The sequence below is a fragment of the Ambystoma mexicanum genome, chromosome 2q (assembly GCF_040938575.1).
Source record: "Ambystoma mexicanum isolate Mex_15411 chromosome 2q, UKY_AmexF1_1, whole genome shotgun sequence".
In the NCBI taxonomy this organism is placed as follows: domain Eukaryota; kingdom Metazoa; phylum Chordata; class Amphibia; order Caudata; family Ambystomatidae; genus Ambystoma; species Ambystoma mexicanum.
The window spans coordinates 124,059,881-124,084,473 of record NC_090924.1 but is presented as its reverse complement, the minus strand read 5'-3'; the positions used below and the strand labels follow the sequence as shown (position 1 = coordinate 124,084,473).

General features: G+C 43.9%; 1 protein-coding gene across 4 annotated transcripts in view; it reads right to left on the bottom strand.

The window, feature by feature from the left end:
• The window catches only part of ABAT (4-aminobutyrate aminotransferase), a 719,432-nt gene that overhangs the window by 319,448 nt on the left and 375,391 nt on the right, over positions 1 to 24,593 (bottom strand). For all 4 annotated transcript variants that reach the window (XM_069647042.1, XM_069647043.1, XM_069647044.1 and 1 more), the window contains one exon: positions 21,514 to 21,543. In XM_069647042.1, the coding sequence (XP_069503143.1) occupies positions 21,514 to 21,543 (30 nt within the window). The remainder of the gene's footprint in view (positions 1 to 21,513; positions 21,544 to 24,593) is intronic.

Sequence of the window (24,593 nt, the reverse complement as noted above, 5' to 3'; positions counted from 1 at the left end):
AAGAATAAAATCAGCCCGTAACTTGTCACCTTTCCTTCAGGAGGTTTGCTTAGAACAAACAGAGCCCACAGAGAAGCTGACGGACCCACTATATATATTAAATATATATTGGAACACGACTCCAAAGCTCAACCAAAAGCTTGAAGATGACATAATTGAAGCCATAGACACAATTAAAACAGAAGATTCAAAGGCATCAATTATCCTATGTGGAGACTTCAATAGGAAACTCATTGACCTAGACCAACGAAAAACAACGAAGACCAGCAGTGAGAAACTTAAAAATGAATGTTGGCTAGAAGAAATGGCAAATAAAAATCTATCAATGCTTAACGGAGCAACAAGAGGGGACATTTCAGCAAAACCTACCTGGGAAAGAGGAAGTCAGCAATCCATTATAGACTATATCTTTGTCTCGGAGAATATACTACAAGAAATAGTCTCTTTCACAGTCACTAAAGACATCCAAAGTGATCACAATATTATATCAATGGAAATGGAGAAAAGTTGAAAGAAGGGAGCAATGGCAATGTGACATCTCAGTGGAACCTGGGCGTAACAGACTGAGGATAAAGAAACCAGATATTAAGGTGGTATCCGAACAATTGCAACGATCCCAGGAGCAAGGCCTGATTGAGGCAATCGAATACCAGCATTTACTGGAAATCTATAAATCTAAAAAAACGAGTGCTTTAAGGAACCAAAATTTCTCAAAACATACGTACGACCCGGAGGTGGTGAAAAAAAAGAGGGAATTGAGAAAAACATTGAGAGCGATTATTGCTACTAAAGGAGTAACAAACCAAAGCCAGTCCAAAAAAGAGAGAAACCAATATAACAACTGGTGTAAGTTACACAGAGCTAAGATGGAGCAAAACGATGCCGAGATAATTCTGAAGGCGCTGAATCAAAGGAATTCTAGGGGATTCTGGGCCTTAATAAATGAATTATCTAACTCGGGAAAAGCGATTATAACAAACATGGTAACGGAAAGGAATTGGGAGTGCTACTATAAAAATCTGTTTAAAAGAAGGAAAGGTACAAGTACAGTTGAGATCCATACAAAAGTACCACGGGACTTACAAATAGACAGAGTGGACATTCAAACCTCAATTTCAAATAGCAGTACAACTAGAGCCGCTGGACCCGACGGCCTCTTGAATGCTGACTTAAAAGAAAACATCGAAGAATGGTCAGAATTTTGTGATATCCTGTTCCAGGCGATAATAAAAGAAGGAAGGATCCCTGTAACCTGGAAATCAGGAATCATCGTTCCGATATTGAAGAAAGGCTTACGGTCTGAGCCAGCAAACTATCGGCCCATCGCCCTACTTGACGTTATAGGTAAAGTGTTTGCAACTCAGCTCCTTAATCAACTCACACTATGGATTAATCACGAAAAGATCTATGATGAGCGCCAGTCTGGGTTTGTAAAGGGAGTGGGTTGCAGCACAAACCTCCTAATATTAAATCTACTAAAAATAGATGCCATTTGAACGGGCCAGAAAATCTACTTGGCATTTATTGACATGGCAAACGCGTTTGATGGAGTAAACAGGGAAATACTGTGGTGTAATCTAAAAAAAGAGAGGCTGTGATGAGAGTCTAATTTCAGCCATTAAAGAACTCTACTCCAACACCTACATTCAAGTAAGGCTAGACAACGAAGGAAATCTGTCAAATCCAATTCCCACAGAAAGGGGAGTAAAACAGGGCTGCCCATTAGGGGCAACCCGGTTTAACTTTTACATCTTGGAAGTGGGAAAAGCCCTGGCAAACGTGATTTCATTTCTGCCAACCATCAATGGATTCCAACTGCATCACATTTTATACGCCGATGATATGGTGATCTTAGACCGTACACCAATCGGCCCACAGAGGAAATTGTCTGCATTGGAGACCTACTCAGAAGAACTCGGGCTAGAGATAAATGTAGCCAAATCAGAAATCCTAGTCCTGGAGAACAAAAGAGGAAGGCAGTCTTGCAAGTATAGAACACGTTGGTTCGTGGGATCAAAGAAGCTAGAAAAAGTGCAATACACAAAATATCTGGGCACAATAATTAACTCCAGCATAAACGACGAACCAATGGTAAAAAAAATCCTAAATAGCTGCAGACAACTAACCTCACAAGGGATCATAATGCAGAAGAAATTCGGGAAATTCACGTGTGAGCCAGTGAGAAAATTCTATCAAAATTAAATTACACCGATTTTGATTTATGGGGCAGAGAACATGTTTGGCTGTGACCATAAGATATGGTCTCGGTGCGAAGGTTTTCTTTGGAAGAAAGTCCTCCAAATACCATAAAGTACACCGACTGCGTGTGTTCTATAGGAAGTAGGAATTTCCACCCTGAACGTAAGGATAGGATTACATGGAACAAGCTATTGCTCTTTAGGAAAACGCATGATGAAGCGAACTTACCACCGTTCAAAATCCTGTTGGGAAACGAAACAGGTGAAAAAAAGTCGGCCCTAAGAGACTGGAAACATCAATGTCGAGAAATCCTCAAACAGTTAGGGACGGATGAGTCAACACTATGGAATAATCCAGATTTTGAAAAAAGAAAATTGCTGGATCTCGACTGGATCGTAATTGGGGAGAGAAGAGCCTGCCAAAAATCCATGATAAAGCAACCAAAAGAAGCAAAAAAACGGAATACACTTCAGAAATATCTGGCTCTGTCTCCGTGCAAGCACCTCAGAAAATACTATTTGATGTTCCGTTTAAACATTCTAGAAGCAAAAGAAATTCTGAGGAACAGGCGTGCGATTTCAAGGGGAAATACTCTATGCCGATTCTGTGGGAAGAAAGATGAAAATTTAAAACATCTCATTCTAAATTGTACTGAACTAAAAGATCAACGTGATAGTTGCATGGGAAAGGTGATGACAAATTACCAGACGCTGTCTGAAGAGGAATGGTGGAGACAACTACACTTGCCTGAAAGCAAATCACTGTTGATTGCAGTAATGCGATTTTTAGAGCTTCTGCAGAATCGCCTAAAACGAATCCAGTGGTTGCCTAAACAGTGTCCCACACAGTTATAAGTCAGGAGACCAACCACTCTGAAAAGACTGATAAGAATAACTGTTGGGGCGAAGTCAGAGGAAATGATGGCAGAACAAGCCTTAAGAAGTAGACCAAATAAGGTGTTATAGTGAAGAATACTTAAAGGGATGGTCTAGTAAAAAATTTTATTTAAAAAATAGATAGGCAACATAAAAAAAAAAATACTAGCATTCTCTGTTTTAAAACTTCCTATGTAAAATTTTGAGCTATTCAAGCTCAAAATTTGCAAAAGCAAGCACATGGGCGCATCCATTTTGTGAAATGGATTCCCCGCCTGTGCTGGCTTTTGCTTTTGCGGCACTAATGAAGGAAAAGCCAGCCAGCTGTAGTAAACAAAAGCTACCGCTGGGTGGCTTTCCCTTCATTAGTGCTGTAGGCGGAGGACAGGGACCGGAGACCAGAGCAGGAAAGCTGCAGCTGAATCTCGGTAAGTGCTATTTTTTTTTTTTTAAATAAGCACTAGCTGCGGTTTTTTTCTAAGTTTTCCGGGCTGGAGGAGCCCAGAAAACTTAGAAATAAAACCGCAGCTTTAAAAACTTATTTATGTTTGCGGTCGCTTTTGAAGCGACCGCAAACATAAATACAACGTCACTGTGTTGGAAAACGCTGCGGTTTTTCTTTCCAAGTTTCTCAGGCTCCTCCGGCTCTTTTTGAAAGCCACAGCAGGCAGAAACACAACGCGGTTATGTTTACATGCCGCGTAGTGTTTCTACCTGCAGCTGATTTCCCATTTGGGGCTCTCGGGCTCCCCGTGGGGAGCCCGAGAGACCCAAATGGGAAATGCTAAATGCTGCGTTGTGTCTGCCTAAATCTGCTTTCCCATTTGGGGCTCTCGGGCTCCCCGTGGGAGCCCGAGAACCCCAAATGGGAAAGCAGATTCAGGAAGAAACAACGCGGTTGTTTTCCGCAATGCCGTGTTGTTTCTGCCTGAATCTGCTTTCCCATTTGGGGCTCTCGGGTTCCCCGGAGCCCGAGAGCCCCAAATGGGAAAGCAGATTCAGGCAGAAACAACGCGGTTGTGTTGGAAAACGCTGCGGTTTTTCTTTCCAAGTTTCTCAGGCTCCTCCGGCTCAGAGGAGCCCGAGAAACTTGGAAAGAAAAACCGCAGCGTTTTCCAACACAATAACGTTGTATTTATGTTTGCGGTCACTTCAAAAGCGCCCGCAAACATAAACACAACGTTTTTAGAGCTGCGGTTTTATTTCTAAGTTTTCCGGGCTCCTCCAGCCCGGAAAACATAGAAAAAAAACCGCAGCTAGTGCTTATTTAAAAAAAAAAAATAAATAGCACTTACCGAGATTCAGCTGCAGCTTTCCTGCTCTGGTCTCCGGTCCCCGTCCTCCGCCTACAGCACTAATGAAGGGAAAGCCACCCAGCGGTAGCTTTTGTTTACTACAGCTGGCTGGCTTTTCCTTCATTAGTGCCGCAAAAGCCAGCACAGGAGGGCCTCCATTTCAGAAAATGGATGCGCCCATGTGCTTGCTTTTGCGAATTTTGAGCTTGAATAGCTCAAAATTTTACATAGGAAGTTTTAAAACGGAGAATGCTAGTATTTTTTTTTATGTTGCCTATCTATTTTTTAAATAAACATTTTTACTAGACCATCCCTTTAAGGACGATAGATGGAATGTTGAACATATGTTAAAGACAAAGTTTTTCAAAAGTTTGTATAAACTAAATGAAAATAATTTAAAAAAAATTAAAAAAACAACATGTCTTATTGTCTGCATTTTACTCGGATCACCACACAATCTATACAAACGTGTTTCCTTCCATACTCCTTTCCAGGCACCCTTAATTGCAAGTGCGGGCAATTTATTGAACCTAATTAACATTAATGTACACCACAGTACAGGAGAGGGATACTGAAAAATATACGTTTCATGTTTATGGAATGGAAAAAAAATTCTTAAGAATGTATTCAGGGACTTGAGACTACTCACATGGTCATGATTCAATACCCACTCGCATTTCTCTGCGCACTTTTTAAAGGACATTGCAAGTGCCCCCTGTCCCTGTTTCCAATACAATACCAGCACCATACAATCTGCTCAAATAATTTCTCATTTAACTCCTTGAATTTCAGTAGCACAGAACAAGACTTATTTATAATGTCCTTCCATAATATCGACAGTACAGAATCTTTCTCTGCACGCATTATTTTACTATAAAATTTTGTCTCGATACATCTTGATCAAAGTAACTAAATGTTAGTCCCAACAAAAGTCTAATTGCTTGTATCGTAATATTATTAGAAAGACCAAGTATATTACACTAAATTACACCTTCTAAGGTATTTGCCCATCCATCACAATCATATAAGAAGATTCCAATGCATAAATTATGCTTGACACCAGCTTTTGCCTGTATATTGCCATCAACGTCGCTAAGCTGTAACCGGCATCACTATAAACAACTATTTAAGAGCGAGCATAATTGATGTGGCTTTAGAACGATACTTTTTACAAAACTCAGTCTCACCTTTTTGTGCACCAATATCGTACCACATATTTCAATATTTGCCCACGTTACCCACAATATCCTCCCGAGTGTGGATATTAGACCCATCTATCCTTACTTTCTCAAATTTAGATTTTGCCATATTGATGTCAAGAACATTGACAGCAAAATCTAGCATAGGGCTTGAGCGCACCTCTGCAAATCCCAATATAGGTGTTATCAAAAATGGCCATATTATCAGCATAAGCGAGCCATGCAAATTTAGAGTGACCCAACAGAGTGGACATTTTTAGCTCCAGAAAAAGCACTGCCAACATCAGCAATAAACAAGTTAAAAAGTACTGGCGATGGCACACACCATTGATTTACACCCCTTTCAATGGGGACTGGCGCAGATAACTCACCCAAACTGTTTAATCTAACTTGTGCCATGTTCTCTTGATGTAAGAGTTGGCAGGCATGCAACAATTCCCTCAGCATTTGTAGAATTTCCGATTAAGACCGCAGCTTGGAGCAGTCAATTGCATCAAATGTGGCCGACAAGTCAATACATAGGACAAAGAAAGGAAAGGCGTCATGCTTTCTTGCCTGCTGTATCAAGGAATTCACTATGAATACATTTTACACCGTAGAAAACCCTTTACGGAAACCTTTTTGGAAACAGCACAGGATATGTTTGTCATCTGTCCATTTGGGAATACTTTGCAAATTGCAAGATGCAAACATTTCACTGGATCCATCTAATAAAGAAAGGGAGATATTTGGCTCACGCACTTGTAGCCTACTTTTTGACACCTCAGGACAATTGGTTTCTAAAGCCATCACTGTGACGTTGACATTGGGTGCTTTCATATGTGTTTTAAGGGGCATTAGGACACATCTGGAACACCTTTAATCCATACTGGTCATATACATAATGAACATAAGTTAATAGTATGCCTTTCCCAGTGGAAATTCGATTTGTAGCTCATTATGCACTAGCTCCTCCTTCCCCAGAGGGAGCAACAGCTTACTCTGTGGTCCCGGATACTCAGTAGCTACTTTAAGCTCCTACTCAACAAATTCGTATTTTGATGGCTGTATAACTAACTTGTATGAATGTATGCCCCCTTTAAAACCGGTCCAAATATTGGGTCAAAGGACAAACCAGATAGCAGAATGCACATGCAATGCGGGGAGAACTGAAAACGTGTACCATTTTATAATCCCTTGTGTTTACTTTTCTATCCCCAGGACATTGCTGATCACCAGTTTGTTGAGTAATTAGCTGTGTCTTGACATGAGACAGACTCTTACCCATTTCCTAACTTTGTGATCAACAGAAGCTCATTTCTTCTTTGTAGAATTTATTCAGAGCGTCATCATGATCAGCAACAAAATTTATTTTCACAAGATGGAGGTTATGACATTTCTTATGTAAAATTGCTCTAACTGCACTTGGCCCCGGATGCTCCCATTACAGGCACGCAGTAGGCCACCTATGTGTGTATGCTTTCTTTCAAGCACTGTTAAATTTTGATTGCCTTCACAAATGGGTTTTAGGCCTGCACAAAAAACGTGGTGACCGGCTTTCCATGCAGAATTGAAACCCACTTGTGATATCAACACTAAGCAAGGCCTGGTATGTTTGTGCATTGCAGCCGGCATATACATGGATCCCCAAGCACAAAAAAAAAAACGTGGGGGGATTCCATTCGGAGTCTCCGACTCTGTTAAAAATCAATTCAGGTGGAGAGCCACGTGCATTTTTCTGCACGGACCGCCTGTATGCGTCAGTTGGAGTATTTTCTGCACCCCTCCCCCCCGCCAGCTCTGTGCAGAAAAGGCATGTAAATGCCATTGTTTCGAATTTGCTGGTGGAGACCATGTCTGCCGTAGTAAATTGCAAACCATTTACCCCTGCGCCCACCTTCATGGCACCATAGGCAACTCCCTTACTGACATGCCCCAAAGATGGGAAATCCAAACATTTGCAGGTTAGGCATTGGGCAAGAACATGTCGCATTCTAACTAAACTAAAATGCATCACATCCTCCAAGCAGAGGCATTGCTGGGGGACGGGGGGGGGGCGCTACAGCCCCGGGTCTTTTGGTTGTAGCCCCGGATAGAAACCCAGGAGCTACAACCAAAAGGCTAGCTAGCCCCGAGTCCCGGCAGTCTCAACATTAGGGTAGCCCCGGACCTATTCCAGACCTAGCAACACCCCTGCCTGTAAGTAAAGGTCACTGGGGAATTGACAGGCAACCTGGACAGCCTGTCCAGAAAGTCTCCAATGTGTTTTAATATGTGTTGACGCCACATACAGCATGAATCGTCCTGGAAAAAGGAAGGGAGCTGGTCAGGATGCTTGCTGCTTGGCTTTCCTGTACTACTGGACCTGAGACCAAGCCACAGCAGACCTTTGGCTTGCGTCTTCACAGGCTGGACCACCTTTATTATTTAGTAGCAGAAAGCAATTGCTGCACTAGATTGTACGGTTCGAAAGAGATACATTTGTGCACTTCACACCACTGTGCTACAACTGCACTTAGAACAATCTATCGTCAAATCATTGCTAAAATGAAGGACACTCCAGGGAAAATTGTAGGAAAACGATAATAAACATTGATACCAGAAACGTACAAACGACTTCCACTGTATGATGATAACATTGGTCTTTTGCAACCACAGAACTTAGAACTCCATTCTCTTATTTTTGTAAAAAAGAGCATCTTGATGTGTTCTCTCCCACAAGCATTCCCAGCATTTACATTCCTGTAATTAGCACTCCCAAGTGTTATGATCTCAGCGGAACTAAGGCGCCTTGCGTTCAGGCCGAGGGCTAATGTATCGCACACCACTGTACATTTGTTTCTCTTCCCACAAACCTTTGCTTTCAAGGACACGAAAAGTGCAACTTTACAGTCACAATTTATTTGGTCATATGGATCATTTGCGTCAAGCATTTCATACAGATTAGCATAGACAGGCTCTGGAGGGCCCAGACAAAGCAGTTTACCCCTTTGAGATATCCCCTCTGTATTGAATTGCAGAAGGATACAGAATTGTAAAATAAGGATCTTAAGGCAGGTAGACCTTCCACAGCACCCACTTTTACACTCATAGATCCTCCCCAAAGTAAGAGGGCACTATTATAGAAACACAAGAACATGGAAATTGCCAGCAGGAAAGATTCACCGGTATATATAATCTGCCGACGTCATGCATACTCTTACTATGAAGGCCCTACAAGGGGTCCGGTTTCATCTTTGCCTAATCAGTACTATCCTTCCCTGTGCTCATCCACTTTCTCTTTAAACCAATTTACTGTTTCAGACCCTGCCACTCCTGTTGGGAGTACCGCTTGCTGTGAATACAGGTTTATTCCTGAGCCTTCAGTTCCCCAGCCTCATATCAAGACTTCTAGTTCGTGGGGTACTCTTCCGCTGGGAAAAGCTGTACTGTGTACCCTGCCTGTAGGTATTTCGATCAATCCAGCATGGCCCTGTTCCATGTAGAGCAAAAACGGGACCTTTATTTCCGCATCCAGTTTCAGCTTTAGGCATTGCACCACGTGGACTATTGCCTTGCCCCATGTTTCTGGAGATGTGACCATATGAAATCGAGAGCAACAGTGGTAAAAGAACTTCTCTTTGTCAGCTGGTACTATTTTTCTCTATGATCCCCAATGTTCTCCTCACTCGTCAAAAGTCTTATCAAATCCTAGGCATTTTTTAAATCATCAAATAAGATAAAGCCACGTATTTTCATTTTTTGGGTTGTCTTTATCTGCTAAATTCTCACCCTATACTGATCTGGCTAATCTCTGGTCTAACCACAAAACACTGCAACAATTCGTGCAAACAGATTCCTCCCGATCGCCAATTCTACCCACTGTTAAGGTGAGATTTTCATAGCAATGACAAATCTTCCTGGCGTGTGTCAAACCCAGAACGTGTTGCTGGACTGGCAGATTATTTTTTCCTATACATCAGTGAGTGGGAACCTTTTCCCACACTCACAGAGTCTTTTACTCTTTTTATGGGTGTAATTTTTAAGACTCTCTATAGTGTATTTTTAATTTTATCCTCTGACAACTTTTGCCACATACTGCCTCTTGTTGCTGGGTTGCACTAGGGGCTCCCATTTTGACTTTCTCTGGCTAACCTTATGAGAACTACAATTCCCAAGGGTAGAAAGGATCTTGGGATCCCTTTTACATTTTACTAGGTGAAACAAGCACACCCCACGTTATGTGGAGTGCTGGGGTGATCGAATGTATCAACCTTTCTCCTTTTAACTGTAACATTTCTGTTACAGGAACACGCTTACCTTTAATTTCTTGTGGCAGTGAACCTTTTCATTAATTCAGTGCACCTTTACTGCAGGCTGTTTCCAAAGCCCTGGTAAAGGCACCCATGGATGCTCATTTTACCAAAATGGCACTGGTCTTCATTTTTCGCCATGTCAGTGCTCTTTGCCCTTTCTTGTTCCTTTCCCTGACCAGTCCATTTTATCTTTGGCGGGAGACCTCGGTCAATTCCGCCCAGGCTCCAGAGTGTCTGTGAAGGAAGGAAGCAAGGTCCTTTTGTCTTCCAGCCTGACACAAGCATCCAGTTCAAACTGGGAGGCTGGCTGTCCTAAAAGGACTGCCTTCCCCCCAAGTATGAATGTTGCATGGCTGTTTGGTTGGCTGGGTTCCTGCATAAAAGTCTGATCCTGGAAGTTGAAGAGGTAGTCTGCCACTCAAACCAAATCCGAATATGAGGATGAAGAAAACGCAGCTGAGATGATTTCCAGCGACCGGAGAGCCTGCTGTGTAACCAGATCCTGCTGTTACCCTTCCTTCCAATCGACCTGGGGACTCCGAAAGCGACAACCCTGACTTATAGCCTAGTGTGATCCTCTAGACTCAAGACCACTTGTATTTTGAGCCATGCCACAATGTACTTTGACCTGGGATCTCGAGCTATTGTGCGGTGCACACAGTGGTGGAAATGGAAAAAATGTGGTGGGGGATCCCACAAGTGCGGGTGGGGGAGGAGTTGGGGGAAGAGGGGGCGTGGTCTAGAGGGGGCAGGGTTGGTAGTGGCCATCCGATCAGATAAATACTTAAAAAAAAAAAAAAAAAAGTGCCCACAAAGGCAACATTGCCTTTTACCACCGGCCAGGGCTTTAAGTGGGACGGGGCCTGCCGGGGCTGTGCCCCGGCAGGCTCCGAAATTTCAATCTGAGGCGGGGCCCTGTGGGGCCCACTAATCTCCCCTGCCAGCCCCGGCCACTACAAGAAAAGGATTTTTTTCCGAAGCCTGAAGCTCTCGCTCGTGTGCGAAAGCTTCAGGCTCCAGAAAAAAATGCCTTTCAGCCATAATGGTGGCGCCGCACCTGCGAGGCATACCTTTAAGCAGGAGATGCTCGTGGGCCGGTGCCACCATTGTGGAGAGAAACGTGAGGCCGCTGGAAGCTGAGGCCGTTTTCCTGAAGACTGAATCTCCGCGAGTTTCAGTCTTCAGGAAAACGGCCTCAGCTTCCAGCAGCCTCACCCCTTCAGCCTTAATGGTGACGCTGCACCTCCCCAGCTGCCGAGGGGAAGCGCCACCATTAAGGCTGAATAGGCGAGGCGCTGTCCCCTGCCAGGCAACCCAATAGAAAATAAATGCAGAGATCAACACCCTCTCCCCGGGGGAGAGGGTGTTGATCACTACAAAAGGCTGCCTGACAGGGGTGCCAGTAGCCCATTGAGCCGGGGCTCTTCAGGGGGGCGTGGCCTAATGGGCCAGCAGGACGCCTGCAGTTAGGCCAGGCCCCCTTGATGAGCCCTGGCTCATTTTGTTGTGCCAAAAAAAAAAAAAGCCCGCGAGGGCAGCATTGCCTTTTACGCGCCTCTGGCGTGTAAAGCACAATGCTCGCTACATGTACAACTGATTCCTTTCAGTTGTACATGTATTGATCATTGTGCATTACACATCAATGCCAAAGCCGCGGTAAACGGCGGACGCTTTTTTTTTTTCTTCTTTCTTTTTTCCAGCGCGGTTCATGGGCTTGGGCGGCTGACTCTGGCCGGATCCCGAGATCCGGCTACACATCTGTGCCGGATCTCGGATCCACCGAGAGCCGGCCCAATGACCAGCACTGGTGCACAGTCTTCCGAATTCCGAATCTTGCTGAAACTTTGTGGGAATCCTGCTGGACCTCCAGAGACGTGAATCGAGCCTGAAAGGCCCCTCACCAGAGCGCTGCACCTTGCCAAAGACGAGAATCCGACCAGTGATATTCAGTCTTCTGGGTCCTAAAAAAGGTAACAAAATCTACAGAGCCACATCCAGCCATGACACAACTCTTGCCTGGAGCTTTCCCAGTTGATACCTGCAGCAGAAGCCCTTCCAGTGTCCTGTCTTCATGACAAGGAATTCAGCCAGCAAAGTTTTTACTGCAGGTCCTCAAGTCTCCCCCGTTGCAACCTCTTCTTCTGTATTGAGTAAACCATGTGAAGATCCTCTTGCCTAGGGCCTTCACTGTGATACCTGCTGCAAAAATCCTTCCAGTGTCCTGTCTTCGTGATAAAGGAATTCAACAACTGGATTTTTGGCTGCAAGTCCTCAAGTAGTCTTGCTGGAACTCTTCTTCTTCTGTGCTGAGGCACTGTATTGGCTTGGGTATTACTTAATTTAAGTCGCTTATGATTCCTATGTAGCTTTGTGGTGTTTCCTGTGATTGGGAGTCTTCTCATCCAGTTCACCCAGGCCCCTGCTGGAATTCTCCTAGAGTGTCGTCTCTGAAGTCCCTGGAACCTCAACTAACTTTAAAGTTAACTTTAAAGTAAACAACTTACTTGTTTCAACAGTCTTCCTCAGGAACTCTGAACGTTTTCTGCAACTGAGCCCTATCTCACCCCGCCTAAAGCTGGTGCCTAGACCACTAGGGTCCTTCTTCTGCCTCTGAAAGAACTCATGCAATAGAACAGGGAAGGGCTGGATAACTACAGGGGTCTGCCTTGAAAAGTATAACAAGTGTTGAAAAGTTACTTACTTGTTAATGAGTTGGTTGGTAACTACAACTCTGAGAGTGCATAGTTACAAACGTTCTTACTTGTCTTGGAAGCGTTCTGCCACTTGTAAAAGTATATGTAAGGTTATTTTACTTACCTTGGAAATGGTCTGCTAATCTGAAAAGTATATGTAACAACCTACTTTCCTTAGAAACGGCTTCGCCATTCTAACAGAAAGTAGATGCAAGGTTAATTTATTCACCTGTGAATCGGTTGTGCCTCTTCCCAAAAGTAATGCTGTTGGATTCACTGAACTATTTCTTCCAGAACATTAGTGTGTACGTTCCCCAACTGGGTTTTGGTTACCATGGTCTGTTTAAAACAGATTCTAAAACAGTCTCTGGTTTATACCTACCTTTAGGTTGCTGATAGCCCCCTTAAAAAAGTATATATGTTTTACTTACCTCGTATTAGCTGCGTGAAATCCTAAAACAAGTTAAAGAGCGATTGCTTATCTCAATCTGTGTTCCACTGATCTGAAAAACAACTGTAATAGTATTTTACAACATTAGGTTTTACCTGCCTGGAACAGCTGTGTGCCATTCTTGAAAAGTATTCCTTTAGGTGTAGCTGACCTTGGTCTGCCTAGTGCATCCAACAATAGTGTAAAGAGTTCTTGCTCATCTTAGACTGTGTTCCACTGAGCTGAAAAGCAACTGATTGTATATTACATCAAAAAAGTCTTAACCACCTAGTATACATGTGTGTTATCACAAAAGTAGTAGAGGTATATACTGTTAATTGAATCTGTGCTCCACTATTCAAAAAAGTATATTTGCAGGTTGGTTTACTATGTGATGTCCTTGTTCCGTGTCACTGCATAACTGACAGGGTCTACTAGCCTTTAATTACTGTAAGGTAATCTGAAAGTAACGTATGGTTTTACACCCATTGAATAGGTGTGACCTATACTGAAAGTGTATGACAAGGTTTGACTTACCTACACCACTGTTAATTTTTTTAATAAGTTCTATGCTTTGGTGTGTGTACTTTAAAGCATAGTGTTGTGTTCTTTTTTCTGGGCCTACTTGTATTTAAATAAACCATTTATTTTTACAATATATAGTGTTTCTTTGGACCATATGTGTATTACTATTTCTTTGTACTGATTCCACAGCCCTCTCTCCCTCCTACGATAAGACTGGCTGCTCTGTCTATGATACCATATATTCAGTTGGTACAGCCTTATACTAAGAGTGGAGTCTTGTACTTCCTCAGTTGAATTGTTTTACTAAGCCCTTAGTTGGACTTCAGAAAAACTGTCCTAACACCCACCACCTGTAGAATCCTGCAAGGTTCCAACTCCTACTACTGACCAACAGTACCAAACACCTGGACATCCAGACCTGGCTCTCTGCTATGACCCTTGAGGGCTTAACACCTCAGCTGGCCATTTGCGTTGGGTTTGACATCGACAGACATCTCTTCCTCAAACAGCACACAACAAATAAAAACACAAATGGCTTGGTATCAGCTTTCTCTCCTGCGGAAATTAAAGCCCCTTAATCCCAGAAAATAACTTCAGATCATCTGTCCAAGCCTTGGTCCTCCCCAACCTGGATGGTGGAAATGCCCTCTTGGAAGGCTTTCCAGTGACTACTGTGAGACAAGCATGGTAGTAAGGGATATAGAATATTGTAGGGGTGGTGAAATGCCTAACTGGCCCTAACTCTAATGGGGTAGTTCCCTCAGCTGATGTTTCTAAGGGAAGTCGAGGTCCGGAAGTCAAAAAACAATGTCTGTCTGTGTCAAACCTATGCTTCCCCTCACTTTAAACATGGTGTTGGGTCTTCTAAAAGAAAAATGGTGTTTCAAAAGGAAGTGTAAAACTAGGCAGGATTCAGGTGGTCTTCCCGTCAGGGTCAGCTATGCCAGTTCAAAAACAGTTCAACTCAAAAGGGTGCCCTTGGGATCTTCCAGGCAGGGCTTTTGCAACACAACAAAACCGTTCACAGCAATTCTCCTGGGGTTCCCTTCCCAAAGCTTCTTAATAATTCCAGTTTGTTTGGGCCTCTCAGTCTTCCCTTCCCCAAGCATAAGCCTCCTTGATTTTACAGTTTCACCAAAAGGTTCCTACGGTCGCTTGGATTCCTTTTCCCAAGCTTCTTAAAGTTGACAATGTCTCTGGGCCTCTTAAGCTTCCTGTCCACAAGCACAGGCCCCTCTGTTTCCAAGAGAAGATTCACAATGCCTTTCAGGGTTCCCTGCCCCAAGCCTAGTCCCCTCAGGTCTCAAAATATTCACAAACACAAAACACAAATGTGCATCTTGTCAGGATGCACCTCTCAACGCACAGTTCCTTCGTGTGGAGTTCTGACAGCCTTTCTTTTACTTTGGGGATTTTGCTCTCACTTCTATCAGTGTAGCTCCCACTTTCCCCACCTTCTCCCAAATGGCGCTGTACACCTCTTCTTAACACTGGGGCAATATCAGAGACTTGCGAGAATGCAGGGCTGTTACTCCTCCCCCTGCATGACCACTCTGATGCATAGCCCTTTTCCTTAGACTCTTTATCTTGCTTTCTTCTAGCACCTTCTGCCTTTACTTGTTAGTTGCACACTTTCCTTTGGCACCTTCCGCCTTTCCATGCCAATTGCACGCTTCAGTCGTTCTCCCGTGGTGCCGCTCGAAGGCTTTTCTTTCTTTTCCCTTTTCCTTTCGTGCTGCTCGCACCTTTAAAACTTTCACTTGATTTTCTTTCCGGGTCGCTCACACCCTCTTGTTTCTTCCTTTTCGCACCTTTATTTCTTTTTCTCTCTCGCTCTGTCACTGTTGTGCCGCTTGCACTTTTTCTTCTAACTCTCCTGCTCCAGCCTCCCACACGCTACTGAGTTTCACCTTTTCATTGAAACTCACTGGGTAGTGCGATGCTGGCAGGCAGACTCATTAGGTTTAGTGTCGAGGTCGGGGTCGCACCACCTGCCGCTCAGTCGCGCCGGGGACCGGGACACCTCCCAGGGGAACAAGCACTACCCCGGACATGGCCAACAGGATACAGCATTGCCCGATCCGGCTCCCTGAAGAGATCGCTCCCTCGCCACGCTGCAACCCCCCTGGCACCCTGGGTCAGCGCTTCGGCATCCCATTTTCCTGTGGATCCTTCAGGCTCCTCCAGCTGTAGCCTCCTGCTCATCAGCCCCCACATTCCATCCAGCACCCGCAGCTCGCTCTGCTATTCCTGGAAAACCTAGCTTGGGACTAAGAAGGAATCCCCTGCTGGACTCGGCCACGCCTCCTCCCTTCTGCTCTACAAATTGCTTCTCTTTGCACTACTGAATGCCCCACCTTTTATACACCCGAGGTCTGTTAAGGGGTTTCAGGTGTGAGTCCTTGGCCTCCCCCTGTCTGACTCATTGGGTCAATTAACAGGATATGCCTGACCCATAGGACCCCTTTTCTCCTGGTCAGTCCTTGAGTGGTATATTAGCCAGTAAGATAGCTCAGTGGGTTGAGCGCTCACTGCTGTGATCTGAGCGTGATCTGCAGGTAGCAGGTTCAAATCCCGGCAAGGACAACTCAGCCTTTCATCCTTCCGAGGTCGATAAAGGAGTACCAATTTCGGTTGGGTGATATTGTATGTAAATATGTGCTCAGTAAAGCACTTTGGATTAAGGCGCTATATAAATAACACATCATTATCATTAACAGAGTGCAGGTGTGTATAACTGCTGCCAAGTACCTGACTCTGCCTGACCTCAATAAAGGGACAGCCTAGTTGTGTACTGTAGTAGGCCTCTTCCTTCATCTTCCTCCTCCCAGTACTTTTTCCATATGTAATCTTCCTAACTCTCTGTCGCCTCTTCCTCGTTCCAGTATATGTTGGAAATGGGGAGGAAGAAACGGGATAGGAATGGTAGTGTCCCATAAAGGCTGTGGGAGACTAGGGCAACGGATAATTGGGAGGGAGGGGTGCGGCGTCTTAACCTCATGCATCCCCCTTTCAATCCCCAAAGACCCCCTACCCAGGTGATCCTCCCTCGCTTTCCGCGATGGTCCTTCCTTGGACACCTGAGCAAAGGATCCAAAGGGAGAAAATGTGAGGACGCCTTAAAGTTTCTCACTACCCAGATAGGTGTCCTGCATGCTGCAGCATGTCTCAAAGGACCCCTCAAATGCAACTGCATGAAACCCGACCCTACTCAAACTGCACTGGCTCCCAATGCAAGCCAGTATCATCTGCAAATCCTTCTGCATCACCTACAAGGTTGTCACTGTTATGAATCTAGCAATGTATTCACTCCCTCGCCGGGGAAACTCTTCCCATATGGCCAGGGAAAGGAAGTGGCTATCTGATCCTGACCCTGGGGGTGGCTGTCTGAGGGCGGACCATATGGGTGGGGGGGAACAAACCTCATGGGAGGGAGGTGGACTCACTAGCAGGAACATGGTATTCCCCCCTTTCCACTTAAGGTATGACACCAACCCCTTGAATTTCCAATCACATGTGGCTTCTGCAATATAGAACTAGAACATCCAATCTGCACTGACAATAAGGCTCTTTCATACTGGTATAGTAAAAGGCCAGACAAGGAAGAGCACTGGAGCCATGAAACCTGAGGTGCGCTCTAGTTGTTGGATGGATCCGATAGGTGCCAGGACATTAAACATGAAGCGGCAAGAAACAAGAAGAACCACAACTCTCAACGCGGGTCGGGAAACCGAGAAGCAAGTTGCAGCGGGGAGCAGGAGGGCCCCTGCCGGCACCATCACAAGTTCGCTGCAGGAGGACAAGATCACAGGAAGCTGTGGAATGAAGGCAGAGACATCACGGGTACTGTAGAGCCAATGAGACACCAGGAAAAGGAGGAAGCAAACCGCTGGAAGAACTGAAGACTGCGCTGAACACCGAAGCAGCCAGGAGAGACCGATGAGCAGAGAGTTGTGAGACCAGGGCGCTTTGTAGCATATACTGCACACCATTAAGAGACAGTTACATGAACTGGGTGAACCTGAGCAAGGGCACTGGGACAACAAGGAAATTGCTGAGTGAAGCAGGTGAAAGAAGGTCAAGGACCCAATGCTTGAATAAAGAAAATCTAAATGATGGAACTATTGCAAGTTGAGAAAGTCCTGGCAGGAGAGTACACCAGGCAACCTGATTGCGAGTCTGGGACCTACACCAAAAAACGTGTATGAAGTCAGAAAGTCATGGCAGGAGAGTACACCAGCTGAATTGATTGCAAGTCTGGGACCCGCACCAAACGTGTGTTATAAACTAAGAAAATCTAGAGGAAGAAGGCAACCTCTTGAGTGTGTGAAATCCGGGGCAAGGGAATCATACCCACTGGACTTGGAAATTGCATATTGTGGAAAAGAGAAGTGAAACAATTCCTCAGTGAAATAGAAAATGGTTAATTGTGAATATTGCAACCAGGGGAAGGAAGACATTCCCTCTGGCACTGTTGGAAAATGCCAAGGAGCCAAGAGAAAATAAATAACTTTTTGGCATTTTGAAATCTAGGATAAGACCACCTGTGAAGATTCTTTTTGGCCTATCCCAATTGCTGATCACTTATAAAATCTACTGTGGCCTTGTACCATGTGTTTTGCACAAAAACGTTTTGCACAATAATTAAATTGTGGATGTATTGTTATATTTGTTATATGTTTTTATCTTGTACTTGTTGATGTTTTGTATGAGTAGTTTGATGGATGTTGTATGGATGCGGATGAATGTATGATGATTTAATAGGATGATTTTATCAAATTATGATGGTTTTTAAATATTCCTGCGATGTTAAATAAATAACTGCTTGAGTGCAGATTAATTTGTGATTAAACTCACAGAGTAAAATGTATTAGGTACAATAAAATCCTTAATACGCCTTTGTAAATTGTATCCTCTGGATTTTCTTCTGAGATATACTATTACGTTAATACCCCGATCTAGAGACAGATCAGAGACACAGGAAAATGCCAAGGAGCCAAGAGAAAAGAAATTACTTTTTGGCATTTTGAAATTCGTTGAGGCAGGGAAACCGCTCTTAGAGATATGGCTAGATAGGATTTCCTCCAACTCTCTTTTTATTTGAATAAAAATCTTTACCAACCACTGCAATACCCCTGTGTCCGAGTCTTACTGCCGATTCATTACAACACCCTGAAGTCCTCAAGCTACCTCACTGAGAAACGTTGCATCTCCTGAGGCCTACAATCCACAACAAGTAAGGAAATGTGCAGACTTGATTTTTGCTGACACAGTAAGGAAAGAGCCAGAAGACAAGCCTTCCATGTCAACATCAGACACATCCCCTTGCTTCTATAGTTCCGGAAGGAGCTCCAGACCCTCCTCTTCAATTAATGGCTCCTTCCTAACACCTAGGGTCCACACACCCTCCCACTCCCCACCCTAGCTGCGACTGGGTGATCTGTTCCCCACCGTTTCCTCTCCTCATTACTTGTAGATCCTTTGCTACGAAACTGCCTGTTAGCTCCCTGCTCCCTTGTTTCTCTGCTTCCCTCATGATGTTATTCCCCCTATGATTTTGGAGTGCTTTGGTGCTTCCCGTTCTGCGCTCAATAAATATCCTAATAATAATCACTGCACATTATTGAACAGCGGAGGCCTGTCCAGGGTTGTTCTTCTGGTTTTTAATACTGTTTTTGTTTACCCCTGGAGAAAGGTATTTACCTTAATGCACACTGACCATAATCTAAACACAGCAAGGACTTCCAACACAGCTCATTAGCAATGTAACATAGTAATGTTTGCTAAGACATTACAGAGCAAACCGATGTCTCCACTCTGGTGCTTAAAGGAAAGCCCAGATTAATGTAATCATCACAGGCGGAAACCAAGTCCAATGCATAATATGCACTAGGACAAAGGCCTCCAAAATGATCAATATTAAAACACCCAGCACTTTTTATTACTTTAGTAAGAGTTTTGAATGACAGTTCATGCTGTGACAAATTAAGGGAATTCATCCCTTCTCCCCAATGGGGAGCCACCCCCATTAGCTAGGGACCTCACTGGGAGGGACACACCCTTAGGGGACAAGGACTCCTGTTCCCGTGAGGAACTCCCTAAAGCTGTGCACACTGTGGCCTACACAGGATGCCCTAAAATACAAGAAACGTTTGATGAAGAACACCTAATAGATACCATTACAGGTCCCTTTAAGTCAAAATATCCAATCCATTGGGACGAGTACATTGATTAGCGTGCACTCTAGAAGCCAGGGAGAGAGAAGAGAAATAGGAACACATACACAAGCCTACGAAGGCCCCAAGCTGTGTAACACCTGGACAAAGAAGAAGCCTGCAAGGTTCAAACTTGGCTGATACTGATGAGCGGGACAACAGAGCTACGGTGAACCCAAAGCGTGAGAAGCAGACTGGGCAGGAACCCAGGAGGAAGGTTGTGATGAGGCCACAAAGGAGGATCCGTGGTGGACAGCTGATCCACAAACCATCGCTGATGCCACCGCCAAACAAGGCTCCCGAAGACGTTCTCCTTCAAAAGCGAAGGTAACAGGGAGAACAGGAAGCACAAGAGGCCCCGAGGGAATCATTATACCGCACAAGCAACTCATCTCACTAGAAGCCATGAGATGCAGTTAACCTTGAAACAAATGAACTCTGAATTTTGGGAAATAAGAGAAAGAATTATTAAAGAACTGATTACTGAGAGAGAACAGTGGATTACAATACCAAAGAGAAAAGTAACTCGATATTCTATACAAGAAGAAACCAATTCCAAAGAGAGAATGTTATGAGCCAGAGTTCAGAGGAACTAGACAATTGAGCCATATACAAAGTCAAGTAGATCAAAACAAGCTGAACTAGAATTGCCCAAAAAGGGAAAGCCTACCAGAGCAATAGTACCTTCCAAGTATATGCAGATGTCAACAACCAGGAATATAAATCATATAAAAGATCCCAAAAAGGGATTACCAAGGAGGAGGGGAATGTCAATAGCCTATTTGAAGAACTACAGAGACTGATCCAAGAAGTCACAAGACTATTTGAGGATTATGTATTAAAAAGAATCCTACAGACTGTTATTAGAAGTAGACTTGGGAGAAGGGAGTCATTCTCCTGACCCAGGTTAGTTTTATAGTAGAATGGTCAGTTAGGGTAGTTTTGGACAGCAGACTTATTTCTTTGGACATTCACAACTGACTGACAAGCACCTTAGTAACATAGGCAGGGACCACCCAGGGTGATCGGAAAGTTAGACCATATAGGTTTTGCTTTAATAAAATATTGTGCAGCATATCCTCAGAGTCTGTGTCCTTCTTCTGTCTTTCCACATACCACCAAGCATATTAGTTCACGTTTACGGCTCATACATAACATTGATACAAATGTGTTCATAAATGTTTCGAAGACCACTTTTAACGTTTGAGAATATGCATAAAGAAGGCAGTATTTGGCAATAATTCAGTAATATTGCATGCTCCAGAGTGGAGGTGAAACAGGTGGTAATTGTCGCACAAAAGGCAATGGTAATGTCTGGCGGTATTACTACGTACGTTGATGCCACCTATGACCAATGAGTTCAAAGGGACTAAAAGAAATTGGGACTAACTGTGGTGGTAATTATTAACGACTTACTGTAATCGAGTTTGGTGATATTACTGGAGACAAAACCACCAAACACAGAATGAAGCCACGTCAGACACCCACATTCACAATTCCCAGACATGCCCCTGGGAAACCACACCTTTTCTTGTCATACCACCTTGCGACAGTGTAAAGCTATTCACATGTGTGCAACCTTGTGACTAATGTATGCTGGGTTGCCATGCATACCTTCTCTGTGCATCATGGGTACTTTAGTAAGTAGGCATAGCTTGAGGTTGTGCACGTTTTTACAATTTCTAGGCGCAAGTCCTTAGACATTGGGCTTGGTTTCCTTGATTGACAGCATAATGAGCCCTTGCATAAAAGAATATTCCAGGCTATTTAAAAACAAAACATTGTCATTATTCAAATGAGAAACATACCTGAATTTCACTCAACTGCTTTGTGAGTTCCTAAAAGGAAACAAAGAACAGGAAGGTGAAAAAGTCATCATCGCCAACCCACTTATTTAAAACGTCTAACGAGTGCTTTGTAATCTTCTCACAAATTAAAAGAAAGAGGCACAAGGGAAGGACGTGTAAGCATGAGTTGCTAGCCATAGAGGACCCTAGCATCCTACAGCCCACATCCCACAAAGCAACGGGTGTTGGTGGACGGGTCTAAGCAGGGGTGAGCTGACACGTGTGGTCAGAGCGCATGCAGTTTTAAAAAGGACTGTGATCTCCTGTACTGGGTGGACATCCATGGTGCTGGGGCCATAAGTGTGCAATAAAATAAACACAAGCAATACATCCTTCCAGGATAAAGAATATACAACACGTACAAAAGAGGCAACGTATGTTCCACACAAATTTACAGAACCTTCACTCCATCACGAAATTCTGTTTGTAGGTTTGGGTCACTGCATAACACATTTCAGAACCACTCCCATATACCAAAGTGTAAGTTCTCTGGTTTCAGTGGACCCGGATTCATAAGACGTGCTGGGTCAAAATAAGCGCACACCTGAATGAGAGGACCAAGACTTGAAGGTCTCTAGACCCCATCAGTGAGGGCCACGGGTCAGTCAGCCTGCTGAGCTGAGCTGCAGAAGAAAGTCTTACCACTGCAATGAATACCCATTTAGATATCTTGAATGAAAGTCATGTGCCACTAGTGTGCCCCAACCAACCGTCCCCACCATGGAAGTATGATGTGGGCATATATTCTTTTTAAAAAGCCATAGTGGTGTCCAAATGTCAGCTCAACAGGTATATCATATGTCTACAATAGGTATCATTGGGTGTCATCATTCTGTACGGAAATACAGGAGAAGGAAACTAAGAGATAATTGTGCACCGTGTTAAGGAAACAGCGCCAAACTCCGAAAAATACAGTGTTAACCAATTTGACACGGAAAAAAGGCTTATTTAAACCATACTGATAAAGGCAGAACCTGGTCCGAGAAGCCTGTAACACAACGCCGCCTAAACTAACACTGAAAAAACCTCTGGTCTTGGTGCGCACAATTAAATCCTTATAATAATTGAAAACTAATAAGCACATTTTATATCCTATTGCTTTAATAACTCTCACAAATAATCATAATCTTGGCCATGAGAACATAGGCATGTGTCCACAAATGCCGGGTGCCAATATCTACCTACTAGCGCATGTGCAAAACGTTTTCGCCCTGTGCAGGCTTCGTCTAGGCTCATCATTGTTAGTGTCAACAGCTAGTGAAAGCAAAAAGTTAAACACGATGAACAGTCTTGTATATTAATCGCACATGATCCAGCTAATGGTCATGCTGTTACACTCACGAAGCGCTGGTCTCTTTGGTCCAGAAGCCGGCTCTGTGGCTCCATTCGGAGTGGTACCTTCAAGATGGCGGACCGCAGTGCGAATGGTTCTGCAATCACCGTTCCAGTCCTCTCACGTTCGCCAGAGGTACGGCGTACCGCTCACGTGACTCCTCATAGGACACGGAGACTTCCAGCTCTTCACGTCGCTACTGTTCTAGCGGATGCTCCGTGAGTTCGTAACTAGGTAATTTCAATCCTCAGCAGAAACCTCTTACCTCTTACCATTACTAACCCCTCTTCTCTTAACTTTCCAGATTCTCTACTCAGCATTCTTTGCATACACAAACCCCCCAGATTCATTTTGCGTCTCATACTGAAACGATGCCTTTGAGTTCTCGAGCTACTGTATTCCGGGTAATATTAAGACTCCCGTCCAAGTCCCTTCCTGAACCTTTCTTCGAGTATCTGTAGGATTTTGATTCTACGGGCTTACACACCTTTACTTCCTTCTGACAGACTTCCAGTCGCCTCTCTGTGTCCGTATTCTCGGCTTCTCTCCTGGTATTTCCAATCCGGCTGGTTAAGAGGTCAGGGGAATTAGTCTCTTACCTGTTTTCCGTTTCCCCTTCTGTACTTCTGCTATTCATCACTTCGCTTCTTATTTCTTCCCTCTCCAGAAGAAGTCTTCCGACACTCTACGCCATTGGCGACATCAGCCTGCGAACCACACTCCAATCTTCGGATCCCGCGCTCGACCAGGGTTTTCTTCCCCAGAGGGTTTCCCTGACTGGCGCGTACCTCTCGCTCTGGGATTTCCTACCGGGTAAGAGGCTGGTGCGTTGGTCGGGGAGATTCTTGTTTTCAACATTTGCTTCCCATTGAACATGTCAGTCTGCTCAGGTAAGACCTCCAAACCTATTTAATCGGGGGTTTCATAAAGATCCATTGAACCTTGTCTAAGGATCCAGTAATCGATAACACATGCACTGGCTTTAAGTTCTGTTCTTGTCCGCAAAGTAACAAACTTGTGGTGGAAAACTCACCACCTTTCTTGTTAGCAGTTATTTGTGTAAGGATTGTTAATTCTAACATCCTGGCATGGGTTATTTGCTTCTTAAATGACACATCTGTATCCATGCAATAGTTAAATGGAATAAATTGAAGGTCTATTATAAAATATTAACGCCTCCTACTTATAAAAATCTGTTTAATGAGCTAAGGGACATGACAAAATTAAACAAGCTGAGATACATGAGACGTTTTGTACTCATGTGAGATCTCAACGATGTAAATATTGAATCTAGTTATTTCTTGGAAAACTACAACATGGTTAAACAAAAAAATGAAACAATGGAAAAAAGAAAAAGAGGCAAAGTTGCATGCATACAAGCGATTTGTGGAATATAATAAATACCTCCTGCTCATGAATCAACCCATGGGATATCCGAGAAAATTCCCTTCCAACATCAACAAGGATTGCTACCCAAATATACGAAATGCGCTTGAATGTATTGGCCCTATACATTACATCGAACAAGCTCACACAATATGTAGGCTCTGTAGAAGCAACCTAATTGAAACACTGAAACACATGTTAATGTAATACCATACTGTAGATGGCAAAAGGCACAAGCACTTTATTCGTTTTGTCAATTCCAGGGAGTCTATTGTGAGCAAATCAGGGTCAGATCTATGCATGGCAATCGTGATGTGGCGGA